At 51.1% G+C, this 14,326-nt stretch overlaps 3 protein-coding genes across 3 annotated transcripts; 1 reads left to right on the forward strand and 2 right to left on the reverse strand.

The window, feature by feature from the left end:
* Window positions 1-331: 331 nt before the first annotated feature.
* Window positions 332-1,796, reverse strand: T069G_01500 (cobW/HypB/UreG, nucleotide-binding domain-containing protein; the record flags this gene model as incomplete). Its single annotated transcript, XM_056168710.1, has 5 exons — window positions 332-655; window positions 741-1,239; window positions 1,307-1,403; window positions 1,552-1,635; window positions 1,691-1,796. 5 exons carry the CDS (start codon window positions 1,794-1,796, stop codon window positions 332-334), a joined length of 1,110 nt encoding a protein of 369 aa, XP_056034026.1.
* Window positions 1,797-2,295: 499 nt separating this feature from the next.
* Window positions 2,296-3,909, forward strand: T069G_01501 (mob1/phocein family domain-containing protein; the record flags this gene model as incomplete). Its single annotated transcript, XM_056168711.1, has 4 exons — window positions 2,296-2,511; window positions 2,602-3,513; window positions 3,568-3,733; window positions 3,788-3,909. The coding sequence occupies 4 exons, from the start codon at window positions 2,296-2,298 to the stop codon at window positions 3,907-3,909; spliced, it is 1,416 nt and encodes a 471-aa protein (XP_056034027.1).
* An 850-nt stretch (window positions 3,910-4,759) lies between these two features.
* On the reverse strand, window positions 4,760-7,234 carry T069G_01502 (fungal zn(2)-Cys(6) binuclear cluster domain-containing protein; the record flags this gene model as incomplete). Its single annotated transcript, XM_056168712.1, has 6 exons — window positions 4,760-4,970; window positions 5,181-5,980; window positions 6,054-6,068; window positions 6,141-6,799; window positions 6,861-6,888; window positions 6,947-7,234. The coding sequence occupies 6 exons, from the start codon at window positions 7,232-7,234 to the stop codon at window positions 4,760-4,762; spliced, it is 2,001 nt and encodes a 666-aa protein (XP_056034028.1).
* Window positions 7,235-14,326: the final 7,092 nt, after the last annotated feature.

A 14,326-nucleotide genomic window follows, 5' to 3' on the forward strand; every position in this document is an offset into this window, starting at 1 on the left:
CTGGGCTCTGGCGCGGAGCATGCTGGCCGGATTCAAGTGGGTCCGCGCCGAAATCTGCCTGGGCAGCCAATCAAACTTGGCCAAACCGAGTACGAGGCTGGCCGATGACAATTTCCCTTCCCTTGAAGAAGGTGATGGAATTCGATAATGAAATATAGCACAGTTATAAGAATCTACAGGAACAAAGGACAAAGGACTCGACGTAAAGCGTTGGAAATACGCAGATTACTAGTACATAGAGAATTGAGTACGCCAAGGCAGTATGTGGGCTTTCTTTGTGCTCAACCAAAGCCAAGCTCTATTATAGGTCATCTTGAGTCGCCCCCCCGTATTAATTCAACACTTTTCTAAAATCCGATTCAAAGTCTACGCCTTTCACCCCTCTACCAATCAGGATGATTTTGCCTTCCGTCGAAGAAATTTCCGCGCCGTTGGGGGCATCAATGAGCTCAAATATCTCCCTTACCCCTTGCAATAGCTTCACATCACCGTTGATAAAAGCGAGGCGGCCCTTTGATCGGTGAATTTCAAATTCCACGGCGCTTTCTGTCCCCAGCAGCTTGTGATCCCAGAGAACCGCTCGTAGCCATCGGTCGACATCCTCCAGCTGCTCAGGGTGAAGACGTGGGACGGGAATGGAAACAGTTGATATCGTCTGTAGTATTGGTTAGCTGCATGTCTATACTTACTTGACGCCAAGCGCTCCATCCTCCCATTCATTTTTTGATGTCGGTACTCACGGGATCCAGATGGCTATGGCCTTTGCTCTTAGCCTCGGCCACGTTGAACTGATCGTATGCATGAAGGTCCAGAAGGAATCCCTCAAGCTGAGGAACGACGCTCTTTTCAGTCACGTGTATCCTGGCGGCCCCGTTGATAGACTCAATGCGTTCCCTGACTATCTTCAGATCCTCCTCGCTTACCAAGTCGGCTTTGTTGAGAACAATAACATCGGCGTGTGAAATTTGCACGTGGGCGGTCGTCATCAAAGGCCCGTGGTGGTCATGCTCGTTATGATCCTCGATCTTGCCCTTGGGGTCGTCAAGGCTGTGTAGAATATTCTTTGCGTCCACCAGAGTCACCACTCCATCGAGATAGATTGTGCTGCCAAGACCATCGTCGACCCAGAAGAGAGGTGCAATGTTGCCGGGATCTGCTAACCCAGTTGTTTCAAGCAAAATGTAGTCAAAAGCTCCCTTCTTTTCCATTAAGCTCTCGATCGCATTAACGCCAGTATCTCTAGTTGACGTTAGCATCTCAGACATGAGAAAAGATAATGAAAAATCTCATAATGGAGTTGCATTACTTGACAGAACAGCATAGGCAGCCATTTCCAACTTCAAGCCATTCTTCTACCCTGTTGTCGCCTTGACTGACTGTGAGAGATTTCTCAATGTCCACAGCTATTAAACGGCCGACTGTTAAAAATCTCGCCGGAACATTAGGGTATATTGAGTGGTTTCATACAATCACCAAATTCTTTTGGTTTTAGACAAGATTAGTACAGATACCTATACACAAAGGCGATCGGAACCAAATAACATCACTCACCATTCATAATGACGGCAATTTTTTTCCCATGCTGAGCCGTAAGTATGTAATTCAATAATGTCGTCTTTCCGGCACCGAGGTATCCTGTTTCATCCCGTTAGTAGTGTTCTAATTTCTTCTCCTTCTTCTGTAATCTCACCTGTAACAATGGTAATAGGCACTTTTATACTTGGCCCCTCGTCTGAGTCTTGGATCTCACCACCAACCTCGATCAGATCTGGAGGGGCATCGTCGTCGAAATTCATCTTGTACAGCCAAAGCAAAGGTAACAACGATCTAGGCGTACTAAAACCAATCAATACCAAATAATTAAGCTACAAAGTACTGGATGAATGTCTAAAACGAAATATGAATAAGAAGCGCTTGGATATAGTCAAGGTCAAGATTGATGAATGCAGCAGAATAGGCTCGGTTACATAAGGCACTAAATCCCAGTATGCACGATGATGGCACGCCCTCCTGGATTCACGCTTGATTGCCCGCAGAAGCCGCGCCCCGCTAGGCTTCTCTATACCTGATTGAGACAAGTCCAAAGGATATGCGTCTACAAAGCTCAAGAGGGTGCTTATGCATCTAAGACATATGCCATCCAGCTCTAGCCACATCCAATTGGCTGGATAGCTAGCCAGGCTGTCAACATCATCGCGACTGGAACATCTCAGATCTCTCCGTCCCTCTATTCTGTCTTTTTCTCTCCTTCTGCCCTTTTCCCGAGACCAAAGAGCCGCGCTGCACTTCCAAACCATGTCTCTGGCGCCGAGCTCCCCTCGTCTGCCCAGCCCCCCGCCGCCAGCAGAAATCCAGATAGGGCCAAACTCCCCCTCGGGAGGTCCAGCGGCGACTCTGGCGACCACCGAGATGGAACAGTCGCATCTGGATGCCAGCTCCTCTCGGCGGATACACCCCGGGACAAAGGCTGCAGATATGGCGGCTGGCCCTCCATTGGTGCCACTGAGCGAGGTATGGCTGAACCCCCCTTCACCCTTCGCAAGAGCTTCAGAATAGAACTCCAAGTGCTAACATGAAGACGAATTCTTGGCATCCGACCAGCTAGATTCACCATTCCAACTTCAAGAGCACCTCGCTGCTTTACACTATCACAGCACCGCCTCCGGCACGCAGCCACTAACTCGCGCCTCAGCCCTTCAGCTCGCTCAGCCTCCCCCGGGCATCGATCGCACTCTCTGGCTCTACGAGCTTTGCCGCTTCCTCATCTCGCAGTGCAACTCTCTCATCGTTGGCTTCCTCTTCGACACGCCACCATGCAGCGCCAGCACATGTCCCGAGATGCGCGCGTCGGAATGGCAGTTTCTATGCGCCGTGCACGAGCAACCTAAGAGCTGCTGTGCCATTGACTACTGCTGCCATACCCTCGACTGGGCCGCCAACGTGGTCTCGGACCAAAAGATCTTCCCCAGCCGCTTCGTCGTGGTCAACGATATTCATAGCAAGAATGTTGGCGTCAAGAGCTTGGTCAACGTCTTCCGTCGGCTGCACCGCATCTTTGCGCACGCCTGGTTCCAACATCGCAGCGTCTTCTGGGCCGTCGAAGGGCAGACCGGGCTCTATGTCTTCTTCAAGACCGTGTGCGACCTGTATGACCTGCTACCAGCTGAGAATTACAAACTGCCCCCCGAGGCGGAAGGCCTCGAGGCGCCACCAGAGTTCGATGTCATGGCCAACAGAGCTCCTCCGCCTCAGATCCTAAAGCCCCAGGCTTCCCAACCCAGCGGAGGCGAGCTCGAGGACGATGGTTCGCACGGGTCAGTCAACCGCACAAACACTCGCAGGCACATCAGGAGCAGCCCATCCACCGGGAGCTCTGTAACAACCGTCATGGAGGCGGAGGAAGAAGATGCCGATGGAGTTTCTCGCAGACTGAGAAACATGCACTTGGCAGCCCCCGACGTCTTGGAAGAGGAACCTGAAGTCACCGAAGTCCCCGTCATCGTCGAGCAATCAGTAATCTCCGGTCCACCGCCTCCCCTCTTTCTACCGGTCTCTGACCCCGGGCAGGACGAAGCAGGCACCGTATCTGACTTGTCAGATGTTAGCCAACAAACAGGGGTATCGGAAAGCATTGTGGAGATTACAGATGATGACGTTACTAGCGTTATTGACACTTCTGATGCACATAATACCACTGAGCAGGAGGAAGAGACGACAGCCGCAGCAGCAGACGGTGACGCGCCCGATGCGAAGGAATCCTCAGATGCAACTGAGAAATCATCCACAGCTGAGCACGCCGCTGAACCCTCAGGAGAGGAAACAGCAGCACAAGATCAACAGCCCACTGCAGCAGAGACAGCGCCTGCAGCGGACGTGGAAAAAGAAGGGGCACAAGGTGATGAAAAGTAGACCTCTTCCACTGTTTCTCTTCTTTTGGATCAAGGATGGGGTTTAATGTTTAGGCCTGGATAGCCAGCCGTCTTGATTTGTACGGTGAACTTTATAATGAATGTTGTCATGGGGGGAGAGGGAAGTGCACTTGTATAGCGTCGAATCATGAAAATCGCACGATTACGGGGACAGCGCGCACAAAAGAATGCGCCTTATCAGCAATAATGCACACATATATATACACATCCATAAAAGAAAAAGGAAAAAGAAATATATTATACGTATATGAAAAGGACACCAGATTGCGTTTAAGCGTACATATGTCCATATGAAAGATATTCCCAACCGCTCTTCGCTGTAGCACCTAGTAACACACTCTTCTCAAAAGCAATGCCGCAAATAAATCTCTCGCCATGTGCTGTTTGTCCAGAGGAACTCCCATCCTTTTGCCTATCCTGGGGCGGGCCAGTTGATATCAAGTTGAGAAATTTCAAATCCCGCCCTCATTGCCCAACGCGCCGTCCTTTGGTACCTCAGGGACCTTGACTCCGGTATGGTTTCCACTGCCGGAAACTTGAAATCGAACATCTAAATCCTCGGTCGTGATACATGCATGCTTTTCCACATGCTAATCCCTGAAAATTTGAATGACACAGCCCCCTCCAAATATCAACAGGTCTCAAGTACCATCGATCGGCATCGGTAGTTTGTAGAACAGGGGTATGACTCGTTCACTTGATTTTTTTCGATGCCTAAATATTTCGTATCCAACAATTATCGACAAATTTCAATAGCTAAACGGTTGAAGCCATGTTGCCAAGTCTATAAAGATTCTTAATTCTTTTTGGTATTGATTCATCGTCGGCCGTTAAAGGATCAGTTTATCAAAGAGGTGCTTAACCTCACGGAGGTTGACTTGTTGTGTATTCATCGCTCTAGCGTTTCGCTCGTCCGCAAAGCTTCTTACGCTTTTGAGAATCGGCGTAAACCCTTCATCATTAGGCAGCCACCACTGGGCACATGAGGGGTCTCCAAAGATCTCTGCCATCTTTTCACGGCGAGTCGCAGGGTTAATATGCCTATGAAATCCATGATGTTAGAACAACACTGATGGTAAAACGATTCAACTTCTTCTCTATACGAAAACTAAAAAAAAAAAAAAAAAAAAGGAAGAAAATAATGGGAACATATCCATGCCATTGATTGGTCATGAGGATGGAAGAAAAGGGGGAATGGGATGAATGGTAAAAGATGCATAGAAAAAGGGCTGACGAATCGAATGAACTTACCCCTGAGTTTCCAGAAGTGCAAATTTCCGTCGCACCCACATGTTATTGCTCGGCTGGTGTGGCAAGAAGAGGCCCGCGATCGCGAGACACGGCTGCATCGCGATTAATGTCCCCGGCGGTAAATCTGGCCAATACTCCAAGCACTCGAAGAGTTCGCAAACCGTAAATGCATGCCCTCCTAATTCAGTGAACAGCTGTTCTGGAGAGATGTTTGGTGACTGAGTTTTATGCATAATAACAATGCTATGCCATTCCATCATGATGACGGTGTTGTTGAATAGGGGGTGATCGTAGAGTAAGCCCGGGCGATATGGGTTGACAATATCGTCGGGGCTCAAGGGACGTTGCCAGTTAAAATCGGTAATGAGATGTTTTTGGTCGCATAGCATCGGATCCCAGCTTGCCTTCCATTCTTCAAGCTGTGCAGTCAGAAAATTGTGCTCGTTGGCGTAATCCGTCGGTGCGATTTGTTTTCGGCTTCCACGAGCATACAAGGTCGACATGTCGTAAGAGATGAGGCGTAAGCGAGCGGATCGGTCTTCAATCTTCCAGCGCAGTTCCGAGGGATTTGACGCCATCTGAGTTTGGAAATACGCAATCATGGTGGTGAACCACTCACGGGGTATCTCGGTAGGAAACCTACCCATTAGTGCAACAATATTATCAAATCGAGCATACCAGCTGAGACACATTCGACCTATCGAGGTTTGCATCGCCGTCTCCGGAGTGTAGATATGGGTAAGAATTTCAAATGCAGCCTTCTGGTGACCCATGAGATTGACCCAATCCCCCAGATACTCCTATAATGAAGAACACAAAGGTCAACTGCCTGGTTCAAAAACCTGTTTTACCCAGCCCAATCCAAAAGCTTACCTCGATTGTAGCGAGCTGCAATATTGTCAGCAGTACATGGACACTGTGCGTCTCTTTTCTTTTCAAAAGACTCAGCAACTGAGTCACGCTTTTGTTATAGTACTGCAGGAAGTCTTGCAGTTGTCCATTTGGATTTTGTAAAGTAACGTGATACGCAGCAAACCCAACTAATGCATTGAGCAGCGGCTCACATTGTATCGCAACACTCGGTAGCTCGGAATGGAAAAAGTCGTCCTCGTCGACCGCCAGGCCATAGTGGTAATTTGTCATATTGTCCCTGTAATATCGGAGATAACTCCGAAAATCTTGGGGTAGATGCATCCGGTCTAAGCCTCCGCTCGCTGGCAAAGTCGTTTCCGTCCCCTGGTAACCAGCTGGTGTCCAGCTTCCCGTCGTTACATTGGAAGTTGAGGGTGAAACGCTCTTATTACCTTCCTGCGATGGTGTTTCGGAGGTTTGGCGGGCGCTCGTAAGGGCCATATTAGGCGAAGCCGCACTTGCTCTCCGGGGTTGTGAGATGACAGACATCGATTCTCGCCGGGGGGTTCCATCGGGTTCGTCATCATCGGGAATGGTTCCGAGTCTTGCTTCCTGCTCTGTATCGTCTTCTTCCCCCTCGTTAGAAGATGTGGGACTTATGTACTGAGCGGATGAACCGTCTTTAGATTTGGCTGTAGGCTGGCCCGAATTACCTTTGGATCCTGGTGGTTCAGGATAAATACAGTCTCGGCTGCCTTTCCTGCATCCTGCTACCTATTAGCTTGAAGAAGTAGACAAAGTTTTCCGCATTACGGGTTAAAGGCTTACGGTCACAGATTGGCCGGGTCTCGTCACACTGTATCGTGTCAGTCACATTATTGAAATTAACTGTGCAGGGCTTGCACTTTGCCCACCTTGACTCGGCGGCTCCGGCACGTATAACAGCCAGAGCGTGTCCTACGATGCTTCACTTGATCTAAATTCCCGCCCTGGCTGGCAGCTGAACGCCGCCGGCTCTTGCTGGCCTTCGGGGCATTGATTATTGTAGGCTCCGGATACCCGGCGAAATATCCCATGTTTCCCATATTGGAGGCATATGGAGAGTGCATTGGAGGGGTCGACATTGGCAACGGAACTCCGGGCCCGAGGACCTGGTTTATCTCGTCGGGGCTGGTAGGCAGATAGCCTTCCGCCCCCGACATTGTAGAAAGAAATTGGCGGTAGTAATCACCCATGCTGGCGATTATGTAGGGAAATCGAGGTGTCCAAGAGTGTCCAGAGGGTATTCCGATAAGAGTTTGCTGAAGATGATTGAAAGATTTCTGGCTTTTCGCATGCTCAGCGAAGAAGTTAAGGGATGTAGCAGTCGGGGTCGTCGCATCGAAAGTCAAGCAGCGCTAAGTTATGATGGGATTGATTGCTGTTGACCTAATTTCCCCTTTGGAATATCATTGAGCAAATGGGGGAGGGAGAAAGAGAAGTGGCCGTTGAGTTGCTAGGTAACTAGCAGAGAGGTATAGCTAATTAGATGTTGTCGTGATTCACCGATCTTCTTCGAGGGAGCAACTTCAAGCTGGTTAAACACATCCGGAGGTCTTGATGATGGAACTTGAAAGAAAGTCTGAAATCGAAGATTGCGAAGCCCGATGGAGTCGGTCCAAGGAGAGGGGGGAAACCGCGCAGGGAATAGATGAAGAATCAACGAAGGCAAGACACGAAATGACCACGCTGTATGACTATAACTTCAACACGAGTCTGGATGCCGCTTGCTGATGGAAGGAAAAGCCAAGCAGAATATGGCGGTGGTGGTAGTAGATCGTGAATCAAACCCTCAAGATTGGTTGATGATAGTTGTTTGCTTGTTGCTCAGGAGGGGATGAGACGAACGCCGAACCGGTAATAGTCGTAATGAGGAGTCTGTGGGTATAGCGGCCATGGGGGTATGCAGAGCTTCTCGGCCTCGAACTGGCTGCTTGTCACTGCGTCTCGCCAGATCTGTTTCTGGCCACGGCAGTTAGGCAACGTACAAGTATGCAGTGACGACCCGAAGGCAGCAAGAGCAGTAGCCGGCACAGTGTGAATGACCCACGCTGCGGGGAGCTGCCTGTCCAGTCTAGACGCGCAAGTCCTGCTTGGGGACAGATGATGGGTGGCAGCAGCGTGAAGAGTAAGGTATCATATGCTTTAGTACGTAGATGGTAAAGTGCTGCGAGTGTAGCTGCAGCTCGGATAGGCCTCAGGTAGAGCAAGTAGTGAGAATGGAGAGACCTTGGGAACCAGCCAGCTTTGCGGACGAGAATCGCGTTTGGTGTGAAGACTCCAGAAGAGGCTACCGTAATGATATTTCCTGGGCCATGGAGGTAGACTTATGGAGATGCTGGTTTGCGGATCTTGTGGTTAATGGGACAATGGTTTGCAAGCTAACCCCTTTTTCTTCTTCTCTGTCCCTCTCAAGGCAAGACGATCCGATAATGACAAGACACGCAAAAGGCAGTCAAGCCGGAGAATTTGGATTGAACAAGATTAGATCTTTGAGAGAGGATCAACCAGACGAATCACCTGCATCAATGCTCGGTCGATACTAGTATTTGAGCGTGTGGCTTCCGAAAGGGAATCAATGCCTGGTCCACAGCGGAGACGGCTGGTGGGAACTGGCCCAGCGCATTCCCACAGGGCACTCCGTCGTTGATGGAGAATCCCGCAAGGGGAGGGAAAATTGGGAACTGAGCAAGGAGAAGATGAAGCTCTAGTAACGGAGGAAAGGCGCGGGGCAGAAGAAGACGGTTAGAGGGCCCCCCTGGGCGGCAATACACATGGGTCCTGCCGGGCGTTTGGCTCCAGCTGGGACGCGAATCTATCGATGAGCACCCTCCATCAAGGTGATTCGACAGTGAACAAGTCTAGGAAAAGAGAAATCCTGCCAGGTTCGCAGCTGGGACAGGCGGGTGCTCAGCGCAGTAATGATCGAGGGTGGTGGTGGTGGTGGTGGTAGTGGTGGGAGTGGTAGTGGCTGCGGGCTGGATCTGAAAGTGATAAGTTATGGGGTGACATTGAAGCAGCAGCCACCGCCGCGGCATTCTAGATCCAGGCCTGGTGTATCTTTTTTTTTTTTCGGCCGTCGACTTAAGCATATGCCTGTACAAGACTCGGGCAAGCTCAGATCAATCTAGGAGCCTCTTATTACAGTGCAAGGTAGCAAATGGTCGTTGCGTTGCTAGGGACAAGCGTGCCACGGCGGTACTTGATAGAGAAGACAGGCATTGTGCTCCGTACTCCCATTTCTCTGGTACGAGTACAGCTCCTCAGGCCTGTAAAGTGACCAGAGCAAGGGAAGGCATTCAAAATGATGCTAGTGGTGCCACTTCGTCGAGGCATTATGGACGACGAATAACGCTTCCGGGGGTGTGGCAGCAGGCACCAAGGACCCAGCGAACAAAGCCAAGGCTGCACATTGCCCTCCCCCTACCCCTCGTAAACCGCAGAATCAGAATCGAGCCTCTAAAAAGGGCCTCCACAAGGTCTGAGCAGCCGGGTGGCGGCGACCAGCCTAGCAAAATGACGGGGAGCAGAGGCCAGGGTTGCTGCAACGGGTTTGGGCACCCCACGCCAACCTCCGGCCTCCTCTTCCTATGTACTACTAGTCGTACTAGTAGTAGCTCTTTCAGGAGATGGAGGCTCCTCTGATCCTCTAGGAGAGCAAAGAAGGCAAGAATAATTGTACCTGTACTCCCGTCGTACTAGTATATTCATCGGCGTACTTATACTGTGCGCCTCCGTTGCGTGTAGGGCATCTTTCATGGGGGAGGCAAGAATTGCTGAATCGCAGCAGACTGACAATGACACAGGAGTCAATTCATGTACTCCGTAGAACGTACCCATGCCATGGTGGCTTTGGGAATCCTGAGCACCGCCTTTGGCCCAGTTGAGCGGACAAGCAGTGCTCCATACTGGTCGGTACGTCGCATCCTGTACATATTTGGGGGTGGTGGAGAGGCTCATGGGCCTAGGGGCCTAGGAACGGCATGGCTTGGCTTGGGAGGAGAAGAATGCAGCAACACGGTGGTTTGATCAACAATCCCAAGTCCTTCACACAGCTCTGTGCTGCCAATGACCGGAACAGGAGATTTTCTCTCTTTTCTTCCTTCGTGAATCTTTTCTTTTCTTATCCTCTTGCCTCACCGGGTTGCAGATTGTTGGGCCAAGCGAGACTGGCCGACCGGACACTCTCCGTTGCTCCCGTCCTCGTCCCCTTGCAAATGAGTCGGCGATAACAACGGTACAGAATACTGGTACCAGTACTTGGTGCCGCACATGCCAATCCCAGGCCCAGCAGCAGCTGTATAGGAGAAGCTATTGGGCGATCGCGATCCATCTGGACAGGTACATACATGCCCATGCATGGAGCTGCAGAGCTTTGGACGGCGAGCCGTGTCGACAACATGCAGCCAGCCTCGGAGCACAGTAGCTGTCGGGGCTTGGACCGGACTCGTAGCGTGGGGTTAATGATATAGTCTCCGGCCCGACCATGTGCTCCGTACGGTGCGAAAGTCTCTTTGAAGGAGACGGCTCAGGAGCTTCAGTTTTGCGGTTGATGCCACGATGGCGTTCAAACGGCGACCTGACGATAGGTAAAAAAGTTAGCACGGCTACAGGCGCAGGTACAGCACGGGTACAGGTACGCACGATGGAGTGCCGCCAGCCACCAGGGATGGAGTCACTCCTACCTGTGCGAGTGCTAGCCCGGAGTTGGAGCTACTAGCACGAAGCTTGACGATTCCGCGTTTCGCGGCCTGAGCATGGGGCGCTCGGCACTAACTTCTGCACGAGCAGGAGCTACCTGGCCCTACTCACCTTTGCCTGCCCTACAGAGCAACCTTCCAAGTACTAAGCTTGCTGCTGCACTCGTACTAGCAGAGCAGTACCTTGTAGTATACGCTGTACCTACCAGCCTCTTTCTTAGGCGCTCCTTCTTTTGCTCAAGACGCCATTGGGCTGCATCCTTCCTTCTCGCTGCACCGCATCGTTCTCGTACTTGCCTGTCTGGTTGGTGTATGAATTCCAATGTGCTGTCCCGGCTTATGTAATACGGGCTGACGGGCCAGTCGCATTTTGCCGGCCGGGGAGCAGGCAATAGATTCCTCCTGCATCAATCAGTTCCTCATCCTCCACCATCACCACCACCCATCTTTGGTTTTCAACGCAGAACTACGGCCGTCACCTTGCCATTCATCCCTCAATCACAGCCCCGGCCCAGCCAAGCCCAGCATCCCAGATTGACATTTGCCTTCCATGGTGAGAAAGGGAAGAGCGTGTGGACCCTTGCTGGCAACAGGGTCCGGCGCCACCCAATTTGCAGCACACCACCAAGAGACGGTGCACAGACCACGAATATCCCAGAAGAAGCCTCGCACAGATGAGCTTGCAGCGAGAGGCATGAATCGCCAGGCCCGTGATGCAGCTAAGTGTGCATTGTCAACATATCGAGCTAGGCGTGCGTGTGGGCTGGAGGCTGCGCGCTTGGTTGGGCTTTTCCCCGGCTTGTTTGCAGGGGGTCGGCGTCAACCTGATCCGCAACGACCCAATTCTCCAACGCTTTTTCGCCGATGCTTGATGCCATTGACTGCAACTTACTGTACGAGGGCAGCCGCGACCATCGGGCACTGCCTGTACCGTACAAGGCCGCCGCGCTCTCTACCTAGTACTGTACCATTGGCCCTTGTGTGACACAATGGCTTGTACTCGTATGTGTACCTCTCTTTTGAACCACGATATATCGGCAGCGCGGGAGCGGCACGACAGAGGCATGGGTATGGCCGTTTACACTGGCGCGAGAGCCAAGATTCAAGCCCTAGCATAATTCTCCATCTGGCATACACGTTCACTCTTATTTAAATAATGCTCCGTAATGCACAGCTACATAGGCGCCTGGATCCATCCAGTCATTACGAGTACAAGCGCGCTTGGTCACCTCTTGGGAGCGCAACTCGAGTCACAAATCCAGCGCTGCCGCTTCATGCTCAGATACTATCCATACTTCGTACGGAACCCGGGGTTCTTCAAGGGAACGGCTGTCGGTCCAGCACGCCAGCGCCAAGCACAACTATTTTTCGAGTGCATCGGATGCCAATGTAGGGCCACCTCTGTCCTAGCCAATCAAAGCATTCGCTTTTTGACCAGTTCGCGCTGTATTCCCATCTGGAGAATGCCTCCGCACAGGACACGGCCAGGGATACGGCACTGGCATGTACCTCGTACGAAGTAACGCGGACGAGTACCAGTCCATATCTTTTAATATCAGCCAGTGCTTGGAAATTTGCATGTGTTGCTAAATAATGCCTCACAGACAAACCAAAAGACCATAACCCATGCCCTGCACCTGCAAAGGCACACCAAAAGTCCTCATTTCAATGTACTCCGCTGCTACCGAGCATATGGCGCCAAACTCACATTTTCGTTGGGCCTCTGGTTGAATGGTCAGACGACGCACCACAACGACGCAGGTCCGACATCTCTTGATTGAGGGGATAAATACAAACAGAGCAGATATGATTCAGAAGTGACAAATCTGTTATCAAAAGTGTTCAATGACAGAGCAAAGCTGCCAGCGAGCTCAACAAACCTGGCGTTTCGTGTGGCTGAAGATCAGGTTTAACACAGCCTAGCGTGGAGGGTCCAGACTCGTGCTAGTATTAGACTTTGAACCCTCGAGGCTGGTGGCCAGGGTTCTAGAAGGGACACATAAGACAAACGCGACGAACTGTGACGGGTCTCAAGGTGCTTCGACAAGTCCGTGCTAGCTCGGCGCCATCTCTGTCCAATGGACACTAATGCTGCAGGCTTTGATTTCCGGGAGAGGATCCTCCAACACCTCTTCAGAGCAGCTGGAAGCCCACTTACGCAGTTTGGATCAACCTGCAGCAGTACCAGGGACAGGGGTGCTGCAGCTGGCTGTTCGAATCCGGTCAAACAGGACACCATGAATGCTGTCCCTAGTTCACCATCTGAAAGCTCTCCCAATCTCCAGCAAGGTTACACCAGCCCAGGACCGCCAAGCATTGCCATCGCCTGGGACAAGGCAGCAAAATCGAGGGTATACCGGTGCATGCGCTGACGGTGGCGTCTCGGTTCAACTCGTCGTGGAATAATAACTCTAAATGCTCGTACCATACAAAGTTCATCGCGGCAGCTAGGAGGGAAACCCGACGTTTGCTCTGCACGGACTTCCAGCTTGCTGCACATGCTCCGTACTCCGACCGGGCAGATAAGCGCGCACATGGGGGTACCTATATTCTCCTTGTCGGGGTGGGCTGGACCAAGGTACGGGTTTCGAGATCCATATCCGTCTTCCGCACGAAAAGCTTTTCCCAAACTTTGTGCCACGAGGTCAAACTTGTTCGGCGCGCGCGACACGAGCCTGTCATTTGAAATACGCATGGCAATTAGCAAATCTAATCCCAACTGCCGGCACTTAAGGTTTCCAGAGCACATGGCCCTGAAGAATGTGATGGCTCGCAAATACCGGTGCGGCACATGCTTGTACGCTTCAGTTCTAAAAAAGCAGTGGCCTTGTTAATGTGCAATTTCCGTCCTGCATAAGCAACATCATGCTTCAAAGCAAACAGCGGAAAATTGTCCGGCTACAGGAAAATGCGAACGAATACCTTGGTGACGTTTGGCGCAATAGTGGTGTACTAATCCATGCCTACTGTGCCACTTGGACGTGAAGGAGTATTTAACCCTCTTAACCCAGCGCTACTCTCACAAGCTAGTTCGCCCAGATTTAAAGCTCTAATAGAAAATCGAAAGTTATTCGGACTAGACGAACAACCACAACCAATTCTCTGGCTAATACGGGAAAACAGCATGAAAGAATTCCACAAACACGTCGTTTTAGCTGGCTTGTGTGAGCGTTTTTGGTCGGCTTGGCCCGGCAAGGCTAATAAAGCCTGTTGTGCAATCCCCTGCAAGGGTAAGTGAGGGCCTCCAGCTCCATTTCCGTGGCTTCATATTATTTACTCAAGGGAAGCATTGCTCATCTCATTACAGCAATAACCAGCAGAAATTAACCTTATGCATGTGGCAAGGCGGCAAACTCTCCTCGGCCATCCTCAGGTCAAATATCTTGTCCTAGCATTGGCCCGTGCCTCGAGTTGAAGACGCTGTTATTACTGCTTGCAATTTCCCCCCCGCTACGACGGAGTATAAATTACGACTCTGGCTCATACACGTACATGTACTCGTACTGTACAAGTGGTCACCGAGGCTCGTCCACTTTTAATCTACACTATCCGCCG

This window comes from Trichoderma breve, chromosome 1 (genome assembly GCF_028502605.1).
Source record: "Trichoderma breve strain T069 chromosome 1, whole genome shotgun sequence".
Classification (NCBI taxonomy): domain Eukaryota; kingdom Fungi; phylum Ascomycota; class Sordariomycetes; order Hypocreales; family Hypocreaceae; genus Trichoderma; species Trichoderma breve.